Source organism: Pelodiscus sinensis, chromosome 4 (genome assembly GCF_052426305.1).
Source record: "Pelodiscus sinensis isolate ZL-2025 chromosome 4, ASM5242630v1, whole genome shotgun sequence".
In the NCBI taxonomy this organism is placed as follows: Eukaryota; Metazoa; Chordata; order Testudines; family Trionychidae; genus Pelodiscus; species Pelodiscus sinensis.
The window spans coordinates 91,930,932-91,954,836 of NC_143055.1; the positions used below are offsets into that span (position 1 = coordinate 91,930,932).

The 23,905-nt window shown below is 42.0% G+C and overlaps 1 protein-coding gene across 4 annotated transcripts in view; it reads right to left on the reverse strand.

Annotated features, from left to right (window-relative positions):
- The window catches only part of MGARP (mitochondria localized glutamic acid rich protein), a 44,966-nt gene extending 22,699 nt beyond the window's left edge, over window positions 1-22,267 (reverse strand). The window contains exons 1-4 of one of the 4 annotated variants that reach the window (XM_075929940.2): window positions 22,076-22,267; window positions 19,481-19,584; window positions 18,702-18,807; window positions 9,004-9,234 (exon numbers count right to left, since the gene is read on the reverse strand). In XM_075929940.2, the coding sequence (XP_075786055.1) occupies window positions 9,004-9,234; window positions 18,702-18,807; window positions 19,481-19,584; window positions 22,076-22,148 (514 nt within the window). In that variant the 5' untranslated portion in view covers window positions 22,149-22,267. The other 3 variants (XM_075929944.2, XM_075929943.2, XM_075929942.2) reach the window with 3 other exon arrangements.
- Window positions 22,268-23,905: the final 1,638 nt, after the last annotated feature.

Genomic DNA, 23,905 nt, shown 5'->3' on the forward strand with positions numbered 1-23,905 from the left:
ATAGCAATAGATAGGAGAGTCGTCTAATGTATCTAGAGATGCTGCAGCCCACCCAGCAGTAGTGAATGTTTCCCCACACTGACCTTTCATATACTTTAACCCTAAAGTAACTATGGCATCAGAACTTAATGGGCAGTTTAACTTTCCATAGTCATGCCATTCCTTGGCCTTTCTGCATAGACTACACAAGGATAACCAACTGTAACAGGGTTTTGTCCACTAGGAACTAGTCTGAGACCAGCTAATTTCACTAAGACCTGACAGCTTTCAGCTGGCAACTACTTCAGGTACTAACAGCAAGTCTGAACTGAAACAGTAAAAGAAGTAGGAAGTTGTGAATCCCAGTAGCACTAGCTTATATTACCTAGATTTTTCTAAAAGAGCTCACTATGGAAAGGTTCTTTAAACTTGCAAGTCATTGTCAAAACATGACTTAGAGAAACTAGGACAGTGTTGATTAAAAGTGTATCCATTATTTGAGCAGGAGTAATTATTTTCAGCGTATCCTACTATTCTTGCCAAAAAGATGCCTGATATAGTTCAGGTAGAGGGACCCACAAAAATATCCTAGCTCCAATTCAGGATACCTCTGAAACTCAGAGTCTCCTCCTTTTGGCACCACACTAATTTCATAACTCGTTCCTGAACACAATGCTTAATTAGTGTATAATGGGTTTTGAGGAAGTAAAACCAGAATGGAGCCGGCTTGAGATTCCTGACCTTTTGTGACCCTATAACTGAGAATATCAGCCTTTTCTTTTATAATTCATCCATAAACCCTCTTAACAGAAACTTGAGAAAAGGCTTCAGCCCAGTGACAAATCTCTGGATATCATAAATCCAACAGTTTAGAAGTACATTTAAAAATAACAAGCAAAAAGTTTGTATTTTTGAATGTTTTCTTACCCTGTGTAACAATGAAATTGGTTTTCCAAACAAACATTCTGCATGTTATTAATCCCTACAGTAGGTCATTAGCCCCTACACACATACATAGCCCTCATTAATTCACTTCAATGATTAGAAGACCCATTGCAAACTAGTGGCTTACCAAGTGAGCAATTAAAAACCCAAAATACAGCACTGTAAGAGATATTTTATTAATTTGACAAGTGTAACAAAGTTATTGTTGGAAAATTACATTATAATCACAAATTTAGTAAAAGTAGGAGGTATTTTTATTGAGAACACATGTTTTTAGGCTTGCTATGTTTAACAGAAATGAGAGAACTTACCTATTCTTGTTTTAAAAATTCCCCAGTGATCTATTCTGATCAATAACTGATACCTTAATATCTGAATTAATATCTAAATTAATGCGGTGCTAACAAACAAGAGTGTCATATGTGGCTTAGGAAGTCAAAAAGTTTGACCACCTCTGCACTACAATCACTATTACTCAGTGGCTTAACTATAAGGGAAAAGAGAAAAGAAATAGGTAAGCAGTGGCCCATGTATTGCAGTAGCACAGATAGGCTATGTCTAGACTGCAGGCTTCTTTCGAAAGAGGCTCTTTCGAAAGCATTTTTCGAAAGAGCCTCTTTCGAAAGATCGCGTCTAGACAGCAGGCGGATCTTTCGATAGAGGAAATCCGCTTTTTCGAAAGAGAGCACCCAGCGAGTCTGGATGCTCTCTTTCGAAGACGGCCTCTTTACATTGTAGAACGCCTTCTTTCGAAAGAGGAACTTTCGAAAGAAGGCGTTCTTCCTCGTGAAACGAGGTTTACCGCCATCGAAAGAAAAGCCGCGTTCTTTCGAAATAATTTCGAAAGAACGCGGCTTGAGTCTGGACGCAGGGGAAGTTTTTTCGGGAAAAGGCTACTTTTCCCGAAAAAACCCCTGAGTCTGGACACGGCCATAGAGTATGGAGGTGGCAAGAGGAGGAACAGGGACTGGCCAAGAGAAGGGGTGCCTATCAAAGAAATAGCTTGACTTTAAAAAGTGCCCTGGAGAGGCGAATATGTATTTGGGCTTGTATTTCTTTATTGTTTGTGTTACCTAGGGTTGCCAGGTGTCCGGTATTCTACCGGACAGTCCGGTATTTGCGCTCTTTGTCTGGTAAAAAAAAAATCAGAGAATACCGAACAAGTGCACCGGACAGAAGCCTGGCATGGGCGGGGGGAGTGGCTGGGAGGTGGGGTTGTGATTGCTACTTATCCCACATTCCTTTTTTATTTTTATTTATTTTTCTCGACCAAAAAATAGCAGGTGTCTGGTATTTTTGGGAGACCATCTGGCAACCCTAACTATAACAGTCAGAGGCCTCAAATGAGATCTTGGTTTACAAATAGTAAATGGCAGCCCCTGTCCTGCGGAGCTCACAGTCTGCATAGACAAGACCAACAGGAGGAGGAGGAAAGAGAGGCAGGAGAGGGGAAGTGACTCACTCAGGGTCAGACAGCAGGAATTGACCCTAAGTCTCTTGAGTCCCAGCTCAGAGCCCTTTCTACCTCTCTCCGTAACATCCAGTGTGGAAGAATTCCCAAAGGCAGGTTGCAGGGTTCTCCCCCAAGTCACACTGGCCTGATGAAGAAGATGAGTAGATGGAGCAGGCGGGGGGGCATCAACCGTTTCCTCAACTAGCACTCTTCAAGCGGTTCTCACATGCCAGTTTATCTTCTTCCCTTTATTGGGATCGACATTAAAACAAAGGTGGACATGCACAAGGGGTTGACAACACAGCAGACACAAAAGGATAACACTCTACTGATAAAGGTTTTTTGGGACATTGTGTAGAGTTTTTGCTGAACCTTGTTACAAAAATCAGTGGCCCTTCAGCCTAGTGCAGTCTAGCCCTGTTGCTTTAAATGAAATCAGTGCACGAACATTTAACATGGAAAACACTGGCACATTCTCACACTAATCCTTTCCAAACCCATTTTACTCACCTCCCCTAAACACCTTCATGACTGCACAGAATTTGAAACACCAAACTGGCAAGCGAGTCTGTACTCTAAGGTTTGCAAATTGAAAATCAAATCACTTTCACTCTAATTCAGTGGCTCTCAGTCTTCCCAGACTCCTCCATCCCCTTCAGGAGTCTTCTTTGTCTTGTACACCCCCTATTTTCACCTCAATGAAAGTATAACTTGCTTACAAAATCAGGCTGAGGCCAAGCCAGCCCCAGTCTCTTCCCCCACCCCCAGCAACCAGCGAGGATCGGGTCAGAGGCCACGCCCACCCTGGTCTCTTCATGACCCACACCCTCAGCCACTGAGGAGGGGAGGGCCAGGTGGGCTGTAGCCCAGCAGTCCCAGCTCTCCACTTGGGCCCTGGGGAGGGCCAGGCTGGGAGTGGGTGGGGCTTGGTTCCTGTAGATGCAGAATGACGTGATGGCATCGCTTTGTCATCCCACAGGAAAAATGTGTGTATATATAGAGAGATTATAAAATAAATAAACTGGAATATAAATGTACTTACATTTAAGTGTATCGTATAGAGAGCAGTATAAACAGGCCATTGCATGACATTTTATTTTGCACTATCTTCTGTGGTGCTTTTTATTTAGACTGTTGTAAAAATAGACAAATATCTAGATAAGCTGATGTACCCTCAGAAGATCTCTGCTAATCCCGGGATGCACATGCTTCTGGTTGAGAAACACTGGCCTAAGTTGCAGCTTTAGAACTCATACATTCTGCAAAAAGCCAGTTTCCAAGGAAAACGGTTTTGCTGCTGCAGTCATTAGCTCTACAATAAGTTATAGTTAAACTTTTCTCAAATTAGGAGAACACCTACATGGGTTGTACCTACTTCACTTATACTTTCATACATAAGTTAATGCAATACAAATAATTTTGATAAGCAATTCTTATCATTGTTCCTATTTTCAGCCAATGAAAGTAATAGGGTATAGAGGATAACTGCAAAGCCCTCTCCCACACTGTTCAAGTACTTTGAAATACATCAACGCCTACAACCCATAAGATATTTAATATTCCTTGGGTGAATAATTCCTTTCATGAATAATATAATGCTGTTTAATCTTAATAGGTAGTTTCAGATTAAAACATTTAGCTTTTATAGTTTACCTTCTCTGCTTTTCCAGTTCGAAGAGGTATGCTCTCATGCATTTACTGCACCTTAGTTAGGGTAACCAGATATCCTGATTTTTATATGGACAGTTCCAATATTTGGGGCTTTGTTTTATGTCAGCATCCTATTACTTCCTGATCTCCGTCCTAATTTTTCAAACTTGTTATCTGGTCACCCTACCCATAGTTAATCTTATCCTCCCACTTGATCCCAGATTGAGAGTGGTCATAACAATACTTAGTTACAGATTACAATAATTGCTAGGGCAAAAACTGAGATGCCTGAAAAACAGAGCACTTGCTTACATAGGTCTGCAAAAGCAGCCAAGAACAAAGTATAAGAAAACCACTTTTTATTAATCAACTTTTTACAGTTTCACAGTGGCAATGTTCAAGTATACATTTTTAGTTAGTTACTTGAATAAGTTATCTTAATGTCCAGAACATTGTTTTTGTGGGTTTTAGGTCACTCTGTTTAAGAATCGGGATTTTGATTAAAAAATAAAGCTGAGAGATCCATTGAAGAGTGCTAGATAATAGTCCATATTTTTCTTTATACCATCACATTAAATATGTGGAAGAGCTTTGTACTGTCAGTAAAAGAGGTGCTAAACAAGTACGCCTACAAGCAGCTGTGCAGACATTAGTTATCTAACTCCGAATCTACAGATTAGTAATAATGGGAAGGAAACGGGAATGTTGAAGCCTAAAATACATAGTAACTAATGCCTGTTCTGAGTTAACAAAACATGTTTCTCTGCTCCTGTGCTATTAATACCAGAGTGGAAGTAAATATTTATTGCATAAAAGCAGTCCAAATGCTCTCATAACTAATGTCCTATCAGTTTATGCTTTGTATAATGTGTATATCTCAAGACTAATGGACCTTTTTAATGGCCTCTGAACACCTAATGCATAAACTTTAATATAAATTGATACTAACAAGTTTCACACAACAATATGGCACTTAGCTCAACTACTATGCTTTGTGGCTACTAAACAGAAAACTGAAGTCTATAGTAACCTTCAATTTCAGAGTTACATGGAGGCTGTGATTGTGGCTTCTCTAAAATGCTGCTTTGGTGCACATGTCATTAGGCACAGGACCCAAAAGATTCCTCTTGATTTCAGTGGAACTAAGGCACCCATCCTGCTCTCATTGTTTAAATGAAGCAGAATCAGCTCTTTGTTGTAGTCAGAACTGTTTGCAGGACTGGGCCAGAGAAAGCAACATTTGGCAATGTAAAAGTAGAGGCAATATTTTTCACAGGATTGTCTTGTTAAATATACAGACTAGCTGTCCAGTGTCCATGTATTACAGATATCAGTGAAGGGTTGAATTAGAGGTGTGGAGAGAATTCTGACTAATAACTAGCTTTTATTTACTTGGTAAAATGGTAGTTATCTTAATCATTTGAACTAGCCCCTTAAATATCCCTTTTTACACTCTGGAATTAAAGAGGGATGTTCACCAGCTGGATTTTTTAATAGTTCTAGTTATATGGCAGAAGAACTTGATTTATCCCATGGCAAGTAGTGAAAGTTTATATTTCACATGCTAGAAAAAAAAAACCTGTAACACTATGCAGGAGGCATGTAGAAATACCAAAAATAAACTCTGAGAAAGGTGCTTCTTACTAAAAAATTCAAGTATTTTAGTAAGTCTGCCTTTTTCATTATCAGTACTAGTCACCTAAATATTTGAAAGAAAAATAGTGCTATAATTGACACATTTAAAACTCCTCAGGACCTAAGTTGTTGGATTTTTAAATAACGAGGCTACATTCAATACTGCAGAGGATGGAGTTACCAGAGCTTGTCTGATAAAGCAAAAAGAAAAATTAATTAGAAAGAATGCAAACGGTATGTTGAGGTTAAGTCCCTTGAGTAATAATGTCATTGCCCAGTCCTTGATCTGCTTAAAATTGACAGCTATCAATATGAGTTAGAATACTTTCTCCTTGTATCATTTCAAATAAAGAATTGATGCTTTCTGTATCTTCCACCAGAAAAAAGGGAATTGCAGTTTTAATACAATTCAAGAAAGAGGACATCTTAATTTATTGTTATTTAGCGACTGACTATCCTTGTGATCCAGTGACTAGTTCATTGAGGCTGACTGAAACTCCACACAGTGACCAATAGAATTTGACATTATCTGACAGTAAGCATGTAAAACTGGTACATAAAGGTTCATTCAGTGTCAAAATATAGTAACGGCAAAGATCATAATCTATCAGATTGAAAGGGGGGCAAGCAAGATAGGTACACAAGACAAGGTATACCCTTCCACGAGAGCAAGGCATGATTTATGGGGAGGGTGGGTACATGATGGTGAACTAATCTTTCAGCTAATGTGTAGTATAATTTTATCAGAGAGCGGGTTGAAAATTGTAAATGGGTAAATAGATTTTGTGGGCTTTTTTTAATTTTTTTGCTTGATTGGTTCAAGAAATGTCACACCTTACATTCTGAAAACCTTGCAAAAACATTACATTTTTTCAAAATTAACCAAAATCTCAGAGTCCCTCTTAACCAAACATTTGGAAGTCAATGTTAGCATTGGTACCATTCATCTTCAGACTTCTTGAAAAAGGTAGGTTTGAAAGTCTGGAATTCAATACCTACCTCTGATCAGCTTCAGTAATGATTTGCACTTCCAAGGTAGGACTCAAACTCCCTGTATCCACAGTTAGAACCCCCAATTCCAGTCTCACAAACCCCACTCACTGGAAAAACTGACCTCCAGATAAGTACCTGGGTCTTAGTTTCCACATCAATAATACCATGACAATTACATTTACCATAAGTAAGATATACAGGATTTAACATGTCTCCTGCTATACACAGGTAAGTAAAACAGGAAAATGAATAAACTGCATCCAGATAAATGAAACAGTAGAAGAGTCTTAACAGAAATTCTGTAAATTTTCTGCAAAGGGACAGAGCTTATGCTAAATAAAACAAAAATATAGAATTTCTAAGAGCTGTGCAAATATTTTGCTGACTCTTGTGTTTTTGCAACTCTAATCTATCTGAACTGTAATATGTTATACTGTATTTCCTGTGGAATTAAAATAGCAATCTCTTAGGATGCTAAGATATCAACACAAATTTTGAAAGATTCTCTGAAATTCTTTAATTCTGCTTTATAATTCCCTTGTTTAACTTGCTACTGCATATGCAGAATGTAAGAATCATTGCAGACATATCCAACAAATGAGGAAAAAATCATAAACACAAGCCACCACATCTCAGTGGCACAGGTAATATTATATCTAATAGTACACAATTATTTTGAGAGTTTAGTATCCCACTGAATTGAATATGAATGAGTAAACACTACTCCTTTGTTTTAAACTATGTTTATTACTCAACATATACCTCATAGCTGATTGCTTTGCAAACAATTGTCTGTTAGAAACACTTCACACGTGAAAAAAATCCAAACAGATCCATAAATATTACAGAAATCTGCAATTTGAAATCCTGTGCAAAATGTAGTTCCCTGCTTTACCTAGTAATAGGCAGTTGACACATACAAACTCAGTATAGTTTGCCAATAAAAATGCTCTATGGGCGAAAATGGGTAAGCAACTTACAAGCTCAAATGAAGCTGTGTCTGCTTATAATAGCAAGTCTGAAGGAAGCCCTAGCTTTGTACTAATTATTTCAATATTGTGAATACAAGATTTAGCTAATACATCTAATTTAATGAGATTACTAAATCTCATATGATCATTACTAAAGTCCATTTCAAATCACTACAACTTACTATGGCTGCCATGTTATCAATTAAGTATCATGCATCACAGTACAAGGTAAGTTCCAGGAACACTATTCTCTTCTCCTATCCACCCAAAATATTCCTAGGCTGCCTTGCAAATCCTACTGAAAGGTGTACTTATGTATGTTTCATCTATGTTGCAGTCACACTAAAAAAAAAAAATCTTTCCTTCAAGACATGAACTGACATACTGTACAACAGATCAAATGTATTATGTCTGTTTTTACCAAAGATCTTGGATTTAACTAGATGTGTTACTTTCCTACCTACCATGAAATGGTAATTGTTTTATATCTCCCTACTGATATTTGTTGTTCCTTTCAAAAAGAACAAGATGAATGGATACTCTTCATTTCTAGGCAGCAACAAGATTTATGTTATTAAAATCAAGTTATTGTGCAGTTTATATAACATCTCACTTTAAAAACACTGCATTTCAACAATGTACTTGTAGTTTGATTTTGTATTGCTTTACAGTAAAGAGGAAAAAAAGCTTGTTAAGTGAATAACCATTATGTTCCAAACAGGAAAAGCTTCAGAAAACTGGGGACATAACTAGACAAAACAGCCCCAAAAAATCTTTTTTCTTTTGCCATCTGCAGCAAAGTCATACTATATACCTAATTCTGGGAGAGGTTGGGGGTATTTACTGAATTGTAAGCATGATCAAACTGCCAGTTGTATGTCTTCTTTTTGTGCAGGTTTTAGGGTGGCATTTTGTTTGTCTGAGATCAGGGAACAATTTATTTTTGGATTATAAGCAGTATCCTAAAATGAGTTATTTATATAAATAGAATCAGATAGTTTCATATGCAAGCCTATATAGTAGCCAACAAAGTATTTAAATTTCTCATAAGGGGGCACTAACATACATGTATTCCTGTCACACTAAAAACTTGTGGAAGAGACATGGAATGTGGAAGTAATAAGATCCATTCATTCTCATGGCCTTTAGCACCAACTCTGATGCCCTAAGAGGTAAGCTTTTGAGAGAAAAGATTACTGCAGTACGCTCCTTGAGAGTTACAATTAACTTGAAACTCAAGGATTGTCAAGACGATGATGAAGTTAATTTTCACTGCACGTTAATTCCACTACATGATTACTTGTAAGCAGTATAGAACTCCCTGTAGTAAACGGTTTTTTCTTTGTTTTTGTTTTTTAAAAATAATTATGACTTAACCTTGCACTTGGGTAGCCTCCAAGCTAGCAGCGGCTTCCTGCTGTACTTCTTCCACAGCAGAGGATGCATCTGCAACTGGCAATTCTTTTTCGACATCAGCTTCTGTGGATACCATAGACCTCTCATTCTGTTCTGTAGATTCATCAGCAGTTAGTTCTTCAGCCTCCTCTGTGGGTACCTCTGTGGCTTGCATGCTTTCTTCAGTGACTTCAGCGGTCTCCATTTCATCACCTTTTAAGGATTTAGTTAATACAATAAAGAAAGAGTAAAGTGTATGCATGCCACAGGAAAACAAGTTCAACAGTTGCTTTCACCATCTTATTTAATCTTAAATGAAAAAATTATGTTCATTTTGTGATTGAGATTTTCCATAAGAAAATCAAGGAACTCACAGACCTCTCACATCAGATGATGTTTAAAATATTATTAAACTATATTCTCAATCATTAGCTTTATTTTACTGCCATGTCACTGTAATAGAAAGGAAAGTATGGCTTAAAGCAAATGGTATACAAAATAATAGAATGAGCACACACAAAGTGTGTCAGAAACCACGCTAAAGGGATGCAAGATTTATGGATCCAAACTGGTTCTCATTGAAGGACTCGATAGCAAAATGGACATTGACTTATTTGGGAGTAGGCTCAGGCTATGTCTACACTGCAGACAAAAGTTGGATAAAGATATGCAAATTGCAAACTGCAATTTGCGTATCTTTATCTGCTTTTTTTCCAAAAGAGGCTTTTCCGAAATTTGGCCGATCTACACGAGGCCAAATTTCAGAAAAAAACTCTCATTTCAGAACATCTCTTATTCCTCTCACCAAGGCTATGTCTAGACTGCAAGCCTCTTTTGAAAGAGGCTCTTTCGAAAGATACTTTCGAAAGAGCCTCTTTCGAAAGAGAGCGTCTAGACTGCACGTTGAACTTTCGAAAAAACGGCTTGCTTTTTCGAAAGAAAGCATCTAGTGAGTCTGGATGCTCTCTTTCGAAGAAGCCCTATTTACATTGAAGAACGCCTTCTTTCGAAAGAGGAACTTTCGAAAGAAGGCGTTCTTCCTCGTGAAATGAGGTTTACCGCCATCGAAAGAAAAGCCGCGTTCTTTCGATTTAATTTCGAAAGAACGCGGCTTGAGTCTGGACGCAGGTGAAGTTTTTTCGAAAAAAGGCTACTTTTTTCGAAAAAAAACCCTGAGTCTGGACACAGCCCAAGAGGAATATAGGGATGCTGAAAGAACACATCCACTTTTTCAGAAACTGTTCCGAAAAACCAGACGTGTTCCTTGGACACGGCAAAGCTTTTCCAGGGTACCGGAGGTATCCCAGAAAAACTCTGCAGTCTAGACATACCCTCAGAGTTTGCATTCCAGCAGTACTCAGCAATGAAGTTATCTAAACATGGAATACAATACATTAAGGGTGTGTCTTCACAGCAGGGCTTAACGCGAAATATACTACACAAATTGAGCTATGTCAATTGCATAGCTTATTTCAAAATTGGGAGCCTCTACACAGCACTTATTTCGAAATAGAACACTCTTCCTCCAACTTCCCTTACTCCTCGTACAATGAAGGTTACAGGAGTTGAAGTAAGAAATCTTCCAGCTTGACAGTATTTCAACATTATTTTGAAATAAACTGCCTGCTGTGTAGATGCGGACTAAGGTATTTTAAAAGAACGCTAATTATTTCAAAATAATGTTGCTGTATAGACGTACCCTCACTGTCCTGCTAAGAAGCTCTTATTCAATTTAGCACCATGTCCAAGTTGCAGTTCAAGACGAATGGCATTCATAAATAATGAAGGAAAGCTCATTATACATATATACATATATGCCAGAAATAAAAACAGAAAACACTTATTACAAAACTAAGTATTTAAAATAGAGAAACAGTTTTTAAAAACTAAACCACAGTTGATCATCCAGAGACATTGGAGATGCATGCAGCCACTTACAAGTGATCGTCTCCTTGTTTGCAAACCCAAACTCTCTCTGCTGCAGGTTTGCCTGCATCTCTGTGTAAAATTATTCAGAAACAATGAAACTCCATGTTGTCTCATGAACTAGGTCAGTCTCACATGGGATTAAAAAACTGAACACAGTCCTAAGTAGAAGGGCATGCACAGGAGAACACACACACATGCACAAAAGTTGATAAAATGAAACGGTATGCCATGTGTTCATCATTAGTTAGCTCTCATACCAAATTTACCAGGTGAAGAATGGAACTGGGAAAAGATGTACAATAGTTGCAGGCAGAGAGAATAGAAAAAAAAGCTTAAAGAGACACTGTCAGTCTAAAAAAAACCTGTATTAGAAAACATTAGTACTTTAGAATAAAAGGGAGGGCTATATGCCATTATTTACTTTTTTATATTTCATTCAACTGAGGTGGGAGATGGAGGAGGAGGGGGAGTGAAATTGATTAGTTTCACTCCCTGGTTCTCATGCACTAGAAGAGAGCTGCATTGTTTAGGTTTAAATTCAAACACAATCTGATTCCATTGGTTCAAAAACAAACCAAAAAACCCTATACACTAAATCAGGATCAAGTTACCTGACTGTGTCCCTTTAAGTGTCCCTTAGTATCTTTCAATAAACTAAGCTTTTCACACAAAGAACAGAGTAACAGCCAAGCTCAACATTCAGTACACTTTATTGGACAGTCAAATATACAGATGCATTCATTCAAAACAGCCAGGTCTTTAACAATCTTAAAGTTGCCTTCTATAGGATATATTGAGTAGCTCAATATGGTTTGGCCTTGCAAATAGTATTTTTTTTAAGTCTCACAAGTGTGGGTGGAGTTTTACAGTAGAAGGCATAAAGTCATCCCAAGGTAGGTGCGAAGTATGCAATGGTGAAGATTTATCCCTTTGTATTTTACATCCTCAGGTTTGGAAATTCAGATTTCCCTTGTGTTTTATTCTGGAAAGTGTAAAAAGTAGAGTAATTAGAAAGGCTGAATCAGCTTTTACAATTAAAAGTTAAATCAAGAGAAAATTATCACTAAAAGGCAGACCAGAAACAAGTTTGAAGGGGACACGGTAGAATAAGAAAAGAGGACACACAAGCAAATACATGCACTCAAAGGTTAAAAAATGAAGTGAACTCTGTTGTGGCAAATATTCATTTTACAAGGTAATTCCATAAGATTTTCCACCGCTATTTCTAGTCATGCTCCTTCCAGAGACTTTAAATCTACTATTACATTTTGTGTTTGTTAAAACAGATCAGAGTTTAAAAAGTTTGCTATTAGAGCTCATTGCACTCTCTCAAGTATTCAAATAATCAAATTAAAAAAACTTGAAAATAACATTTGATAGTTTTTTTTATACCACTTCTATTTACTTAACCCTGTCGTTCTTTGGTACACTTTCTTTTTGTGAGCACTGTGTGCCGCCTGAGAATTAAATATTTTTGGAGAAAAAACATTGATTACTTTATGGGAAAGGAAAGACAAATGACTGGGAGGATGTGAGGGAAATTCTTCCTAAATTCCAGTCCTTCTAGCCATGTGATTGCCTCCTCCATGATATTAATAGTAGTAAGCAAGTATATCTATTGGCTACGTCTAGACTGGCATGATTTTCAGCAAATGCTTTTAACGGAAAAGTTTTACCGTTAAAAGCATTTGCAGAAAAGAGTGTCTAGATTCGCATGAACGCAGTTTTGCGCAAGAAAGCCCCGATCGCCATTTTCACGATCAGGGCTTTTTTGCGCAAAACAGTTTTTAGCTGTCTACACTGGCCCTCTTGCACAAAAACATTTCCGGGAAACGGCTTTTGCCTGAACAGGAACGTCAAAGCATTTGCGCAAGCACTGATTTTGGACAGTAGAACGTCAGTGCTTTTGCACAAAATCAAGCAGCCAGTGTAGACAGCTGGCAAGTTTTTGCACAAAAGCAGCTGCTTTTGCGGAAAAACTTGCCAGTCTAGACGCAGCCATTATGTGTATTCTGCTAAGAGTATATTGAGTGTATAGGTCACCAACATCTCACAAATATAAGAAATTTCTCAAATAAGTCCCCACCTGTAGCATCATTTAGCTTTAAAGGGTTCGACATTATGTTCTCCTAAGTAGCAGGTTCACCAGTTCTCTAATTATTTCCACAACAAGCATTGTGAAAAATAGGCATGATGACTAACTCTGCTCAAAATTGCGGGGGACTGGAGAAGTTGTGGATTCTGATTCTGTGGTGCCGGGAATAGGGTTACCAGATGGCTGTCAAAAAATACCAGACATACATTATCTCAGAACGGGGGGGGGGACAACCATCTGGGAGGGGAGCAGGGCTGATCGGGACGGGGTCAGAGACAGCGTCAGAGACAGCAGGGCTGATCGGGGGTGGGGGGAACCCGCCAGCAGAAAGCAGGGCTGGCTGGGAGGCGGTTGGGGGGAGCAGAGCTATCTGGCAGGAAGCAGGGCTGGCCATGGGAGATTGGGGGGGGGGACCAGCTGGCTGGGAGGGGGTCGGGAGGAGCGGGGCTGGCCAGGGGAGATCGGGGGAAGGAACTGGACGACGGGATGCAGGGCTGGCTGGGAGGAGGTCAGGGGGAGCGGAGCTGGCAGGGGGAGATCGGGGGAAGGAACCAGCTGGCAGGAAGCAGGGCTGGCTGAGAGGAGGTCGGCGGGAGCAGGGCTGGCCAGGAGGGAACCAGCCAGCGGGGAGCGGGGCTGACCAGGATGCAAGCAGATCCCAGGGTGCTGCCCATCCCACGCATGGTGCCGGGAGGGTGCACGAGCAAGTCCGGCCCCGGGGATTACATCCCGCTCCAGTCCCGCCCCGCCCCTACCTCCTTCCTCTCTATTGTGTAGCTGCGTACTGCCTGGCTGGTAGACACACTCACGCAGTACGCAACTACGTACCGATACTCATGATAACAATAAAACTTACTTAATTATAAAATACCAGACATATATGTGTCCGGTATTTTCTCAAATTTGTTTCCCAGACAGAAAGCTCAAATACCGACTGTCCGGTTCAAAACAGGACACTTAGCAACTACAACACATGGAGAAGCCATGTGATGAGACAAATGCTAAATACAGGATTCATTACTTATAGAAGAAAAAAAAGCGGGAGCTAAGACATTTGTGCTTTTGAAAAAACAAAAAAATGTTAATTTAGGGAGTCTAAAATAGAAGGGAACAGAAGCCAGTTTAGGGAACATGGGAGGAGAATTCGAGAGGGAGGAAGAAAGGGGAAGAAGAATTTTGAAAGCTAAGAATGGGTAGAAATGAAAGAGCTGATTCAACAGTAGATTTATATTCTAAATTGAGGTTACAGCTATTCATATGCAGAATTAAAAGTGAAAACCCCAAGGTTTCCATTCAGAGTCAGGAGTATGATCCTGGGAAGGAGATTGGACAGAGGAGTGTAAGCTAAGTTTATTAAGGGGCTTGGTCATTAAAGAAGGGGGCTGGAGGGCTGGTGAACAATTGTGAACTGGCAAAAAGTACAGAAAAGGTATCTGCACATCCTCCACTGATGATAACTTTACTGCTACATCAGATATTTGTGAAACACATCCAGGAGATGAAAGATATTTGGTATTATATAGTACAGATATAAAGCTATGAGAGAGGATTTTGAAGGTACAGGCAGTCCCCGGGTTACATGGATCCGACTTACATCGGATCCTTACTTACAAACGGGGTGAGGCAACCCTGCACTAGCTGCTTCCCCCCAGCAGACCAGGGAGACGCGAAGCTAGCACCCCCCCCCAGCAGACCAGGGAGATGCAGAGCGGCTTTTCTCAGCAGACACCTCAGCTTGAGAATAAAGGACTGAGGGAAGTGAGGTGTGGGAGAATAAAACTGAGCTCTGGAGAAATGTTTGGCTAGAGTTTCCCCTACAATATGTACCAGTTCCAACTTACATACAAATTCAACTTAAGAACAAACCTACAGTCCCTATCTTGTACGTAACCCGGGGACTTCCTGTAGTTACAAAATAACAGCTTGATCCTACAATGTATACGGGACTCTGACCCTAGTTCATCAAAACACAAACACCTAGGCTGTGTCTACACTGGCATGATTTTGTGCAAAAGCGGCCACTTTTGCACAAAAACATGCTGCCTGTCTACACTGGTGGGGAGTTCTTGCGCAAGAACACTGACGTTCTAATGTGTGAAATCAGGGCTTCTTGCGCAATAACTATGATGCTCCCGCTCAGGAAGAAGCCCTCTTCTGCAACTGTTCTTGCGCAAGAGGCCAGTGTAGACAGGCAACATTAATTTCTTGCGCAAGAAAGCCCAATGGCTAAAATGGCCATCGGAGCTTTCTTGCGCAAGAGAGCATCTACACTAGCACGGATGCTTTTGCGCAAAAGCATATCTCTTGCACAAAAGCACATGTCAGTGTAGATGCTCTCTTGCGCAAATACTTTAACACAAAAACTATTTGTGCGAAATCTTGCCAATGTAGACGTAGCCTAGTTAGTCAACTTAAAGCATGCAAGTGGGCCCATTCACTTCAGTGGGACCGCACGCAAGCTGAAAGTTAAGTATACTTGTGCTCTGCTGAATTAAGGCCACAAACCTCGTAATACCAGTTTTCTTTATGAAGTTCTATTTGCCAACAGTAGACTGTCTAACCCCCTCTACAAATATCAGATTCTTCAGAATACGATCGCTTTAAGACTATCCCAATATTGTACTGCATAAGCCTATGTAGTAAAAGGCAACTCCTTTTTGGTCTCATCACAAGAGTATTTTAAATTCCTTATGAGGAATCAATACACATTTATCAAATAAAGACTTACATTTTGGAGAATCCCAGTCAGTGTTGGTTTGGGTTTTGCATTTAAACTAACAAGCCCTAACACTAAAGGACGAAATTTTAAAATTTACCTTTTCCAGCTGTTTAAAAACAGGAAAGAAATACAAATATTTTCTCATTTCTAAAAATAGTGTTAAAATCCTTTAATCTTAAAATTTACAGCTAATGAAGGAAGTATGATATAACTTTCTCTCCCAAAAGTAATAGCAATCCGCTACAATTCAAGAGGGGAATAAACCTTTACAGAAGTAATCAATTTCAAGTATACAGGCAGTCTCCGAGTTACGTGGATCGACTTACGTCAGATCCCTACATACGAACGGGGCTTTTCTCGCCACGGAGGACACGGGCGGCGGGACCGCCCAGACGTGCCGCGGTCCAGCCGCCCGCGTCCTCCACACCGAGAAAAGTTGCTCTGCAGCTCACTAGGTGCGCCCCCCCTCCAGCAGACCAGGCTTTTCTCACTGCGGAGGACACGGGCGGTCCCGCCACCCGCGTCCTCCACGGCGAGAAAAGCCGCTCCGTGTCTCCCTGGTCTGCTGGGGGGGGGGGCCCCAGCAGACCAGGGAGACGTGGAGCACAGCCGCGGAGGACGCGGGCGGCGGGACCGCGCTGTGTCTGGGTGGTCCTGCCACCCGTGTCTCCCTGGTCTACTGGGGGGGGGAGCGCAGCTTGTGCGCCCTCCCCTCCCCCAGCAGACCAGGCTTTTCTCGCCGATGCCTGGGGTAGAGCAGCTGGGGCGCTGCCGGGTTGGTCCCGCAGCGCCACTCCACCAACCCGGCAGCACCCCAACTGCTCTGTCCCAGGCGTCCAGATTCAGCTGCTGTTGAAACTGATCAGCGGCTGATTCCAGGAAGCCCGGGGCAGAGCAGCTCTGCCTCGGGCTTCCTGTAGTCAGCCGCTTGTCAGTTTCAACAGCGGCTGAATCTGGACGCCAGTTACGACTTACATACAAATTCAACTTAAGAACAAACCTACAGTCCCTATCTTGTACGTAACCCGGGGACTGCCTGTACCTCTTTTCTAAAATGGGACTTTAAAGATGGCACTTTTTTACTCCAGAAATCTGCTCCCTGTACGTATTCAATCATATCTGCAAACTTTAGCCACAAAAACACATGTTCCAGCTAAATGCCATATCTTTATTTGTGAACTAATCCCATTTGATTTGGCAATTAAAGCAATATACATAGGGATGCTTACACTACCATTTTACAGTTACTTTCAATACTGGAATTGCACTTGATGGACTATTGTTCAATAAAACCCTCTGGTCATTTTTAACCTAATTTCCCTTAATCTCTCTCCTTTTTTAAATTGTTTTAGTAGTGTTAGGTTGTACACATTGTGTGAACTCTAGCACATACAAATAGACTAGTATCTGAAATAGCACATATAAACATGGCCAAGTAAACCCCAAGGGGAGTGTAACAGGGCAGCTGCCCTGTACTGGCCCCTTAAGAGCCAAACCCCAGCCTGGAGCAGGCCCCGGGGAGTTCAGCCCAGCTGGGCGGCATTGGCCAATTAAGGCCCAGCTGGGGGCTATAAAAGGGAAGGGCTGCTTCAGCCAAGGCAGTGTGAGCCTGGCTGCTGAGGGAGCAGGACGCTCTCTGGAGCTAGGGCAGGGCTAGAGTTAGGCTGGGCCAGGACGCTTGGACAGCCAACCGGCCAGCCTGCTAGGCCTGCGGCAAGGGTGTGAGCCTGGCTGCCGAGGGAGCAGGATGCTCTCTGGAGCTAGGGCAGGGCTAGAGAGTCAGGCTGGGCCAGGACGCTTGGACAGCCAACCGGCCAGCCTGCTAGGCCTGCGGCAAGGCTGTGAGCCTGGCTGCCGAGGGAGCAGGACGCTCTCTGGAGCTAGGGCAGGGCTAGAGAGTTAGGCTGGGCCAGGGCGCTCGGACAGCCAACCGGCCAGCCTGCTAGGCCTGCGGACAGGCCTGCTGGAGAGACACCAAACCCCCGGAAGGGGGGCTCAGAGCGAGTGACTTGGGCACTGCCGGAGGGCAGTGTGGCGAAGAGAGCAACGCGCCCAGAAGATTCCAGAGGGGAAACGCCACGTGAGCGGAGGCCTGTGCGGGCGGAATGGACTGATTCCGGGGACAGACGACGGACCCCCGCTACGGTGGTGAGTGACCCCCCCTCACAGGGAGAAACATAGTTTTTCATCTATATTAGACTGATTAATCAGAAAAAGTCTGTAAACTTCTGTACCATAATGTTTCAACAAAAAGATTCCATCATGAGTATCTAAGCTAATGACGTCTCTGCTAAACTTAACAGAGTTCTGTAGCCCTCTAGTTCACTTAAAGTGGCTGAAAATTTAAATTATATCAATTTAACTTTAAAAGTAACCCAGTGCTTGGGAGATGAGGGCAGGAAGAGGAAATGAATTTTATACATAGTATTTTGAAAACTTAAATAAATTTCACCTTCTCCTCCCAGCCTGCTGAGCTGCTGACATTGGACTGTATAGTGATTGTGTTCACTGATGTATGGCCTGGAGCCAAACTGTTGACCAGGACAAAAATATTATTTCGCTTCCCAAATAAACAAAAGAACAGAAGTGGTTTTGACAGCATTATTCATTTAGTCAAGTTTAATTAAACTTTCAGTCATCAAGTTCTATCACCCGATCTGCTATTACTGTTTCCTCTTTTAACCATTTCCTTTCAAATGTATTTCTTCTAATGGAAGAAATACCAGATTCACTGTCTTCTCATTATGTTTTTTTTTCTCTACAATTTAAAAAGCAGACTGATTTAAACTTATAAAGCAAGTAAAAGCTGCGGACTGTGAAGGAGTCAGAGTATGACAAAGGTTTCTGACTGTTTAGTCTAGAAATAAGTTCCATTTCTTGCAGGATTCGTGTGCTGAAAGAAACTTGGTAAAAACACAATTAAAAACAAAAACTTACCCTGGGGTGGCCAGGGTTTTGGTTTCCACTCTGCTGTATTACTCTGTTGAATAGCATGAATACGTTCATTGTACCTCTTTTTGTCTGATGTGACTGTTCTATAGGCCTGAAAATAAAATGACATGCCTGCACTTATTTCCATGGCTCTACTAAGGAATTTTTTAAAAACATCAAGTGCTCTTTCCTATGCTGAAAGACTTTAGATTATGAATAAAATAAATCTACTTTAAATTTTTAATCATTCAAAATTCTAGTTTTAAATTTTGTGTTTGCCTCCATTTTCAAAGTGGAAACAAACCAGTCAGTCTCACATTCACATAACACTGCATTGTTTAGGAATTGGAAATGAATATTTCAAAACAAGAAAATATTTCTCTTAAAATGTATGCTTTACAAACCCTAAAATGAGGCGGTCAAAACAGACCCAAGTCTGTCTTTAATTTAAAAAAAATGCTTGCCAATCTGCAGTAGAAATTGTTACAAACCAAATACTTGAAGTAGAAGAGCATCAACATTTGGTGAGAAATTCTCACCACAAATCTCCAACAGAGAATTTTCTTCTTCAGTTTGGGATGAGGGATTTCCCCTCCCCCTACCAACTTGATATTTAATTATCCAGAACCCATCATCTCATTTCTCCAGTATGGAGAGAGAAGAGGTAGTTCACCAAGGAACTTTGTGTCCACATTTTAAATCCATGTTTGATTATGTGATCATGCTACATCTCACCCACATGCCACTGATATCTTCCATATACTACTAAAACACCAGGAACTTACATAATATCCACCAGCAGTACATGCCACACCAGCAAACAAATAGTAAATCAGGTTCTCCCCTGAAGAGCCAGGCACGCTGCCAGAGGACATCTGGCGAAGAGGAGCTGTATAAAATATTAAAATAATGTTAAAATAAAGGGCTAATAAAATAACAGAAAATATTATCTAACCTAAACTGGACAGTGATGAATCCAAAGAAAGTTGAAACAAAATCAGGTGACAAAAAAAAAATTAAGCAAGTACTTAACTAACTAAACGTAGCTCTGCAATTGCTACTTGGAGTATCTCACCATTAGAACATTACATCTGTAGTCTACAAGATACACTGGCTGTCTATTTGTGTAAGCTATAAAATCCTATGGCCCTAATCGGGCCATACCTATGTGAGAAAATGATTTTGTCCCTGTGTGATTTTGCCATACTGGTGATCAAAATAGCCACTGGGCCCTGTCACTTTAAAGAGGAAGAATGGAAAGCACCCTTGATCTTAGATTTACATACTCCTGGTCCCAATAGTTCAAATTTGGAAGTCACTCCCAGAGTCCTGGTCTAGGACACCATGCAAGATTCTGTCTCACCCAGCCTTCCTTAAGCCTTCACAAATGCAGCAATTACACCATGCTATCAGTGGTGGTTGAAGATTTATTTTGTTATGGGCACAGTAACGTTAGCTGGGTTTGTTTTGTCTGATTCTGGGGAATTGATAGTCACCCCAATGTAGCTCCAACAGGCACCGCCAAAGAATTCTATTGCATATCAGTTTAAATGTCAAACTGAGCTTAGGAATAATCTAACATACTACTGTGACTAGTAAGTATTTTAACTGCACTCTGTAAGTGCACCCAAAATTAATAATGTATACTAAGTGTTATGTTCCTGGAGGATCTTTCATTAAATATAAAGCATCTCTGTCATCAGAGTTGTAACTAAGGTGACTAGAAAGGAAAAATGGACTCCAGCTCCTAGCAATTTAATCATATATTCACAGGGTCTATTGCAATTTAAAATATATGTATATTGTCCAGTCATTTCTGCAGCTGTATACACACTTGGGGCTGTTAACTGTTTTTTTTTTTAAATGAGGTTATTGATCCTTTTATCACATGCCAGATTGTGTCTAGCAGCATTTGTCTCATCACATGCTATTCAGACTTTTCTCTTTGAGCAGGAATCTGATGGGTATTTTTACTTTGCATAAATGGATGAAGAACTGTTTTAGCGGTTGCTGTAGTGTTCTGTGGACAGAGATTCTTAGTGCACTTCTGTGTTACTAATATTGAAGTATACAGTGAGGATGAAAACATTCAGTATGATTGAGAAGCATTGCTACAGATTATATACTTCCTGACTCAAAAAGTGTCACTGCTATGCTCCAAACTGAACTGGAAAGCTGCAGTTTTGAAAACTACTCAGAGACCTTCTTGACTATTTTCATTCCAATTACAGTACAAAAAAACCCTCCCAACAACAAAAAACATTCTCATCTAAATATATAAATGCACGTTCTTTTTAATAAAGAAGAGAAATATACATTTTAATCACTCAGAAGTTCAAGCAGTGATGTGCACTAGAAGGCAAAAGGCAAGAACAAACTGAAGTTCTATTTTTTATGGAGACTGTCATCTTCAATTTTTAAACACAGCAGTTTCTTTACAGAAAATATTTAGCATTACTAGTGAAGATTAGTGGAACACATTGCAAGCTTTCTTTATCCCCACCTTTGAACACCTGAAACTTACTTTTGTCTCCTGAGCGCTTATTTTTCTTCACTAAGCAAACACTGAGGTGTCATTACTAGTTGCTTACCATTACCTTTAAAAATTTAAACAAGTTTTGTACTAAGATAATACTACATGGACTTTAGAAAGATACATGGGAAAGATAAGGTCAGAAGGCCCAAATACAACCTACCAGAGTGAGTACATACAGAGAAACACAAAGCACATTGCAGTGCATCTACATTTTCAGGAATAACAAATAAATTGGATCAAAAACCACTGGCAGGAGGCAGCATAACAATTCTGCCAGTCACACGCAGACCTCCCGTTGGACCTGGTGTGCGATCTCCTGTTTTTGTGACAGCTGGTTAAATGAAGGATCCCTGTAGGACGCGGACTGAGGACGTCTGGGGTGACTCCGATTGCACAACACGCTCACCGTGCATGGTTCAGTTGGCATTTTGTAGCCCTCTGGGGTCGCCAGACCGAATGACACCACCCAGTAATGACCCCTCAGTGTTTGCTCAGTGAAGAAGAAGCGCTCAGGAGACAAAAGGTGGGCGGTTTGTCTTTTCCTCTTCAGCAAACACCAGCCCACCCCTAGCGGGCACGCAAGTCAGCGGGCCCCGGTCGCTCCAGCCCGAATGGCACCACCTCCCGGTCAGGCAAAGGGCACGGCTGTCTCGTTGCTGGTTCTGCCCGGCACTCGCGCTCTGCGGGACCTGGCAGGGGCCGGGCCGGGCCGCATTCCCCACCTGTGACCTTCACTTCTCCTCTCCCGGGGCGCTCCAACCACAGCACGTGCCGCGCGCTGTCACCTCCGAGCCCAGCCAGCGGCTACCTGGGCTCAGCCCGCCCCGCTGCCTCGCGCTCTTACCCGGGGTCCTGAGAAGGGGGGCGGTGGCCAAGCGCGCGGCGAGTGCCTGCCAGGCGGCCCTGCACGCGGACATGGTGCTGCGCGGCGGCGGCTTGGAGCGACTGCGCGGAGCTCGCCCGGCTGCGGCGGCGGCGGCGGCGGGACTGAGCGAGGGAGCAGCAGGCAGCGAGTCCGCCCCGCAGCGCGTGAGTGGGAGGGGAGAGAGGGCAGAGCCGGCCCATTCTCCTCCTGCCTGGGCTCAGCCGCACCTCAGCAGCCAGGGCCTCGCGGGCTCATCCCTCCCTTCCCACCGGCACCTGAGCTCCTGTCCTTGACGGCCGAGTCCCTGGAGCGTTCTCCTTCGGGAGTCATCAGCCTCACGGTAGAGCTGGGGTGGCCAGAGGGGAAGAGGTTTACAAACAGTGGTAAAGCTGAGTGTTGCCCTCAGGGAGCTCTCCCGTTAGTGCTGAAGGGATTTGCTGGTTGGTGCCAGCTAATTTAAAAGCCAGGAGTGCCAGGGCCGGAGGTTCTTTTGTGAAGCAGGGCTGTGCTGTCTGCCCAGTTTCACATCTCGAATTTGCTGCAGAAGAAACCAGATTGTTAAACGTTCCCCCTCTATGAGTGCTATTTAGGCCACAGTAGGTTGAGCACTAACCATGTTCCATTCGCTAACCCAGCAGTAATCAATTTTTTTTTTGGCAAGATCTAAATTTCTTTCGGTACCGTATAGGCAAGGTCCAGAAAAATAATACAGGTTGGACCTCACTTGTCCGGCATCCTTGGGATGAGAGATTTTGCCGGACCAGGGAAGCTCTTCTGCCTGCGGCCCCTCCCCATCATCAGCTCCTCCACCCGGCTGCTGGCAGCCAGGTGTCTTGACCCTGCTGCTGCTCCAGACCCACTGCCAGCATGGCAGCTTGTAGCCCTGGCCCCGCTGCCGCAGCCCCAGACTTGCTTCCCCTGCTGGACTGCCACAGCCCGGCCTAACTGCTGCAGCTCTTTCCCCACTGTCAGGCTGGCACCCAGCTCCACTTGGGCTGCTGCAGCACAACCCTGTTGCTGGGCCAGCATGTCCCTACCCTGCTACTACAGCCCCACTACCGCCACTGGTCTGCTGAGGTCCTGGTCCCACTACCACTAGCCTCGCTTTTCATGGGGCTCTCAGCTGCTGGCCCTCCTACCCCAGGGCTCTCTTGTACAGCAACAGCTGTGGTCCAAGAGTCCTGGTTTAGGACCTGTACAAGTGCAACCTGTACACAAATAAGTAAATAAAAAGATATCCTACTCCATTCAAAAGCTTTATCAGTCCACCCCCCCTTAATCTGCCTATTCATTAACTTACTTACTTACTTACTTACTGCCTGTTACGCCTATTCATTAACCCTGTGCTAAATATTGTCATAGCACAACTTCATACTGGGTTCCATGCCACCAATTCTTAACTCTCATGGTCAAACTTTTATCATCACCCTTTGAGAACTCAGTTGATTTCTGCAAAAGGCACAATCTGGAAGTTTCTATAATTTTAGTGTAAGGACCAGTACTGCCTCATAAGCAGACCTGTAGGTAAAAGAAATGTCACATGTTCTAGATCTATGACTCCCAACATTCAGGATTAACCTGATAGGCCAGGATTCTGTGAATGCTGTAAAATGTGGGAGGCATAGTTTTGGGAGTTGATCCAACACTTCTTGCACATGGCCCAAATGGAAAGTTCACTTGCAGATTTTTCACTGAAGAATCATGTTCCTCCATGCCCCTCATTTTGAGTGATGCCACTTATTTTAGTCCCAATTTCAGAAAATTTGGTGTCATAATTATAGAAGTTCCAGATCCAGATCCAGATCCAGC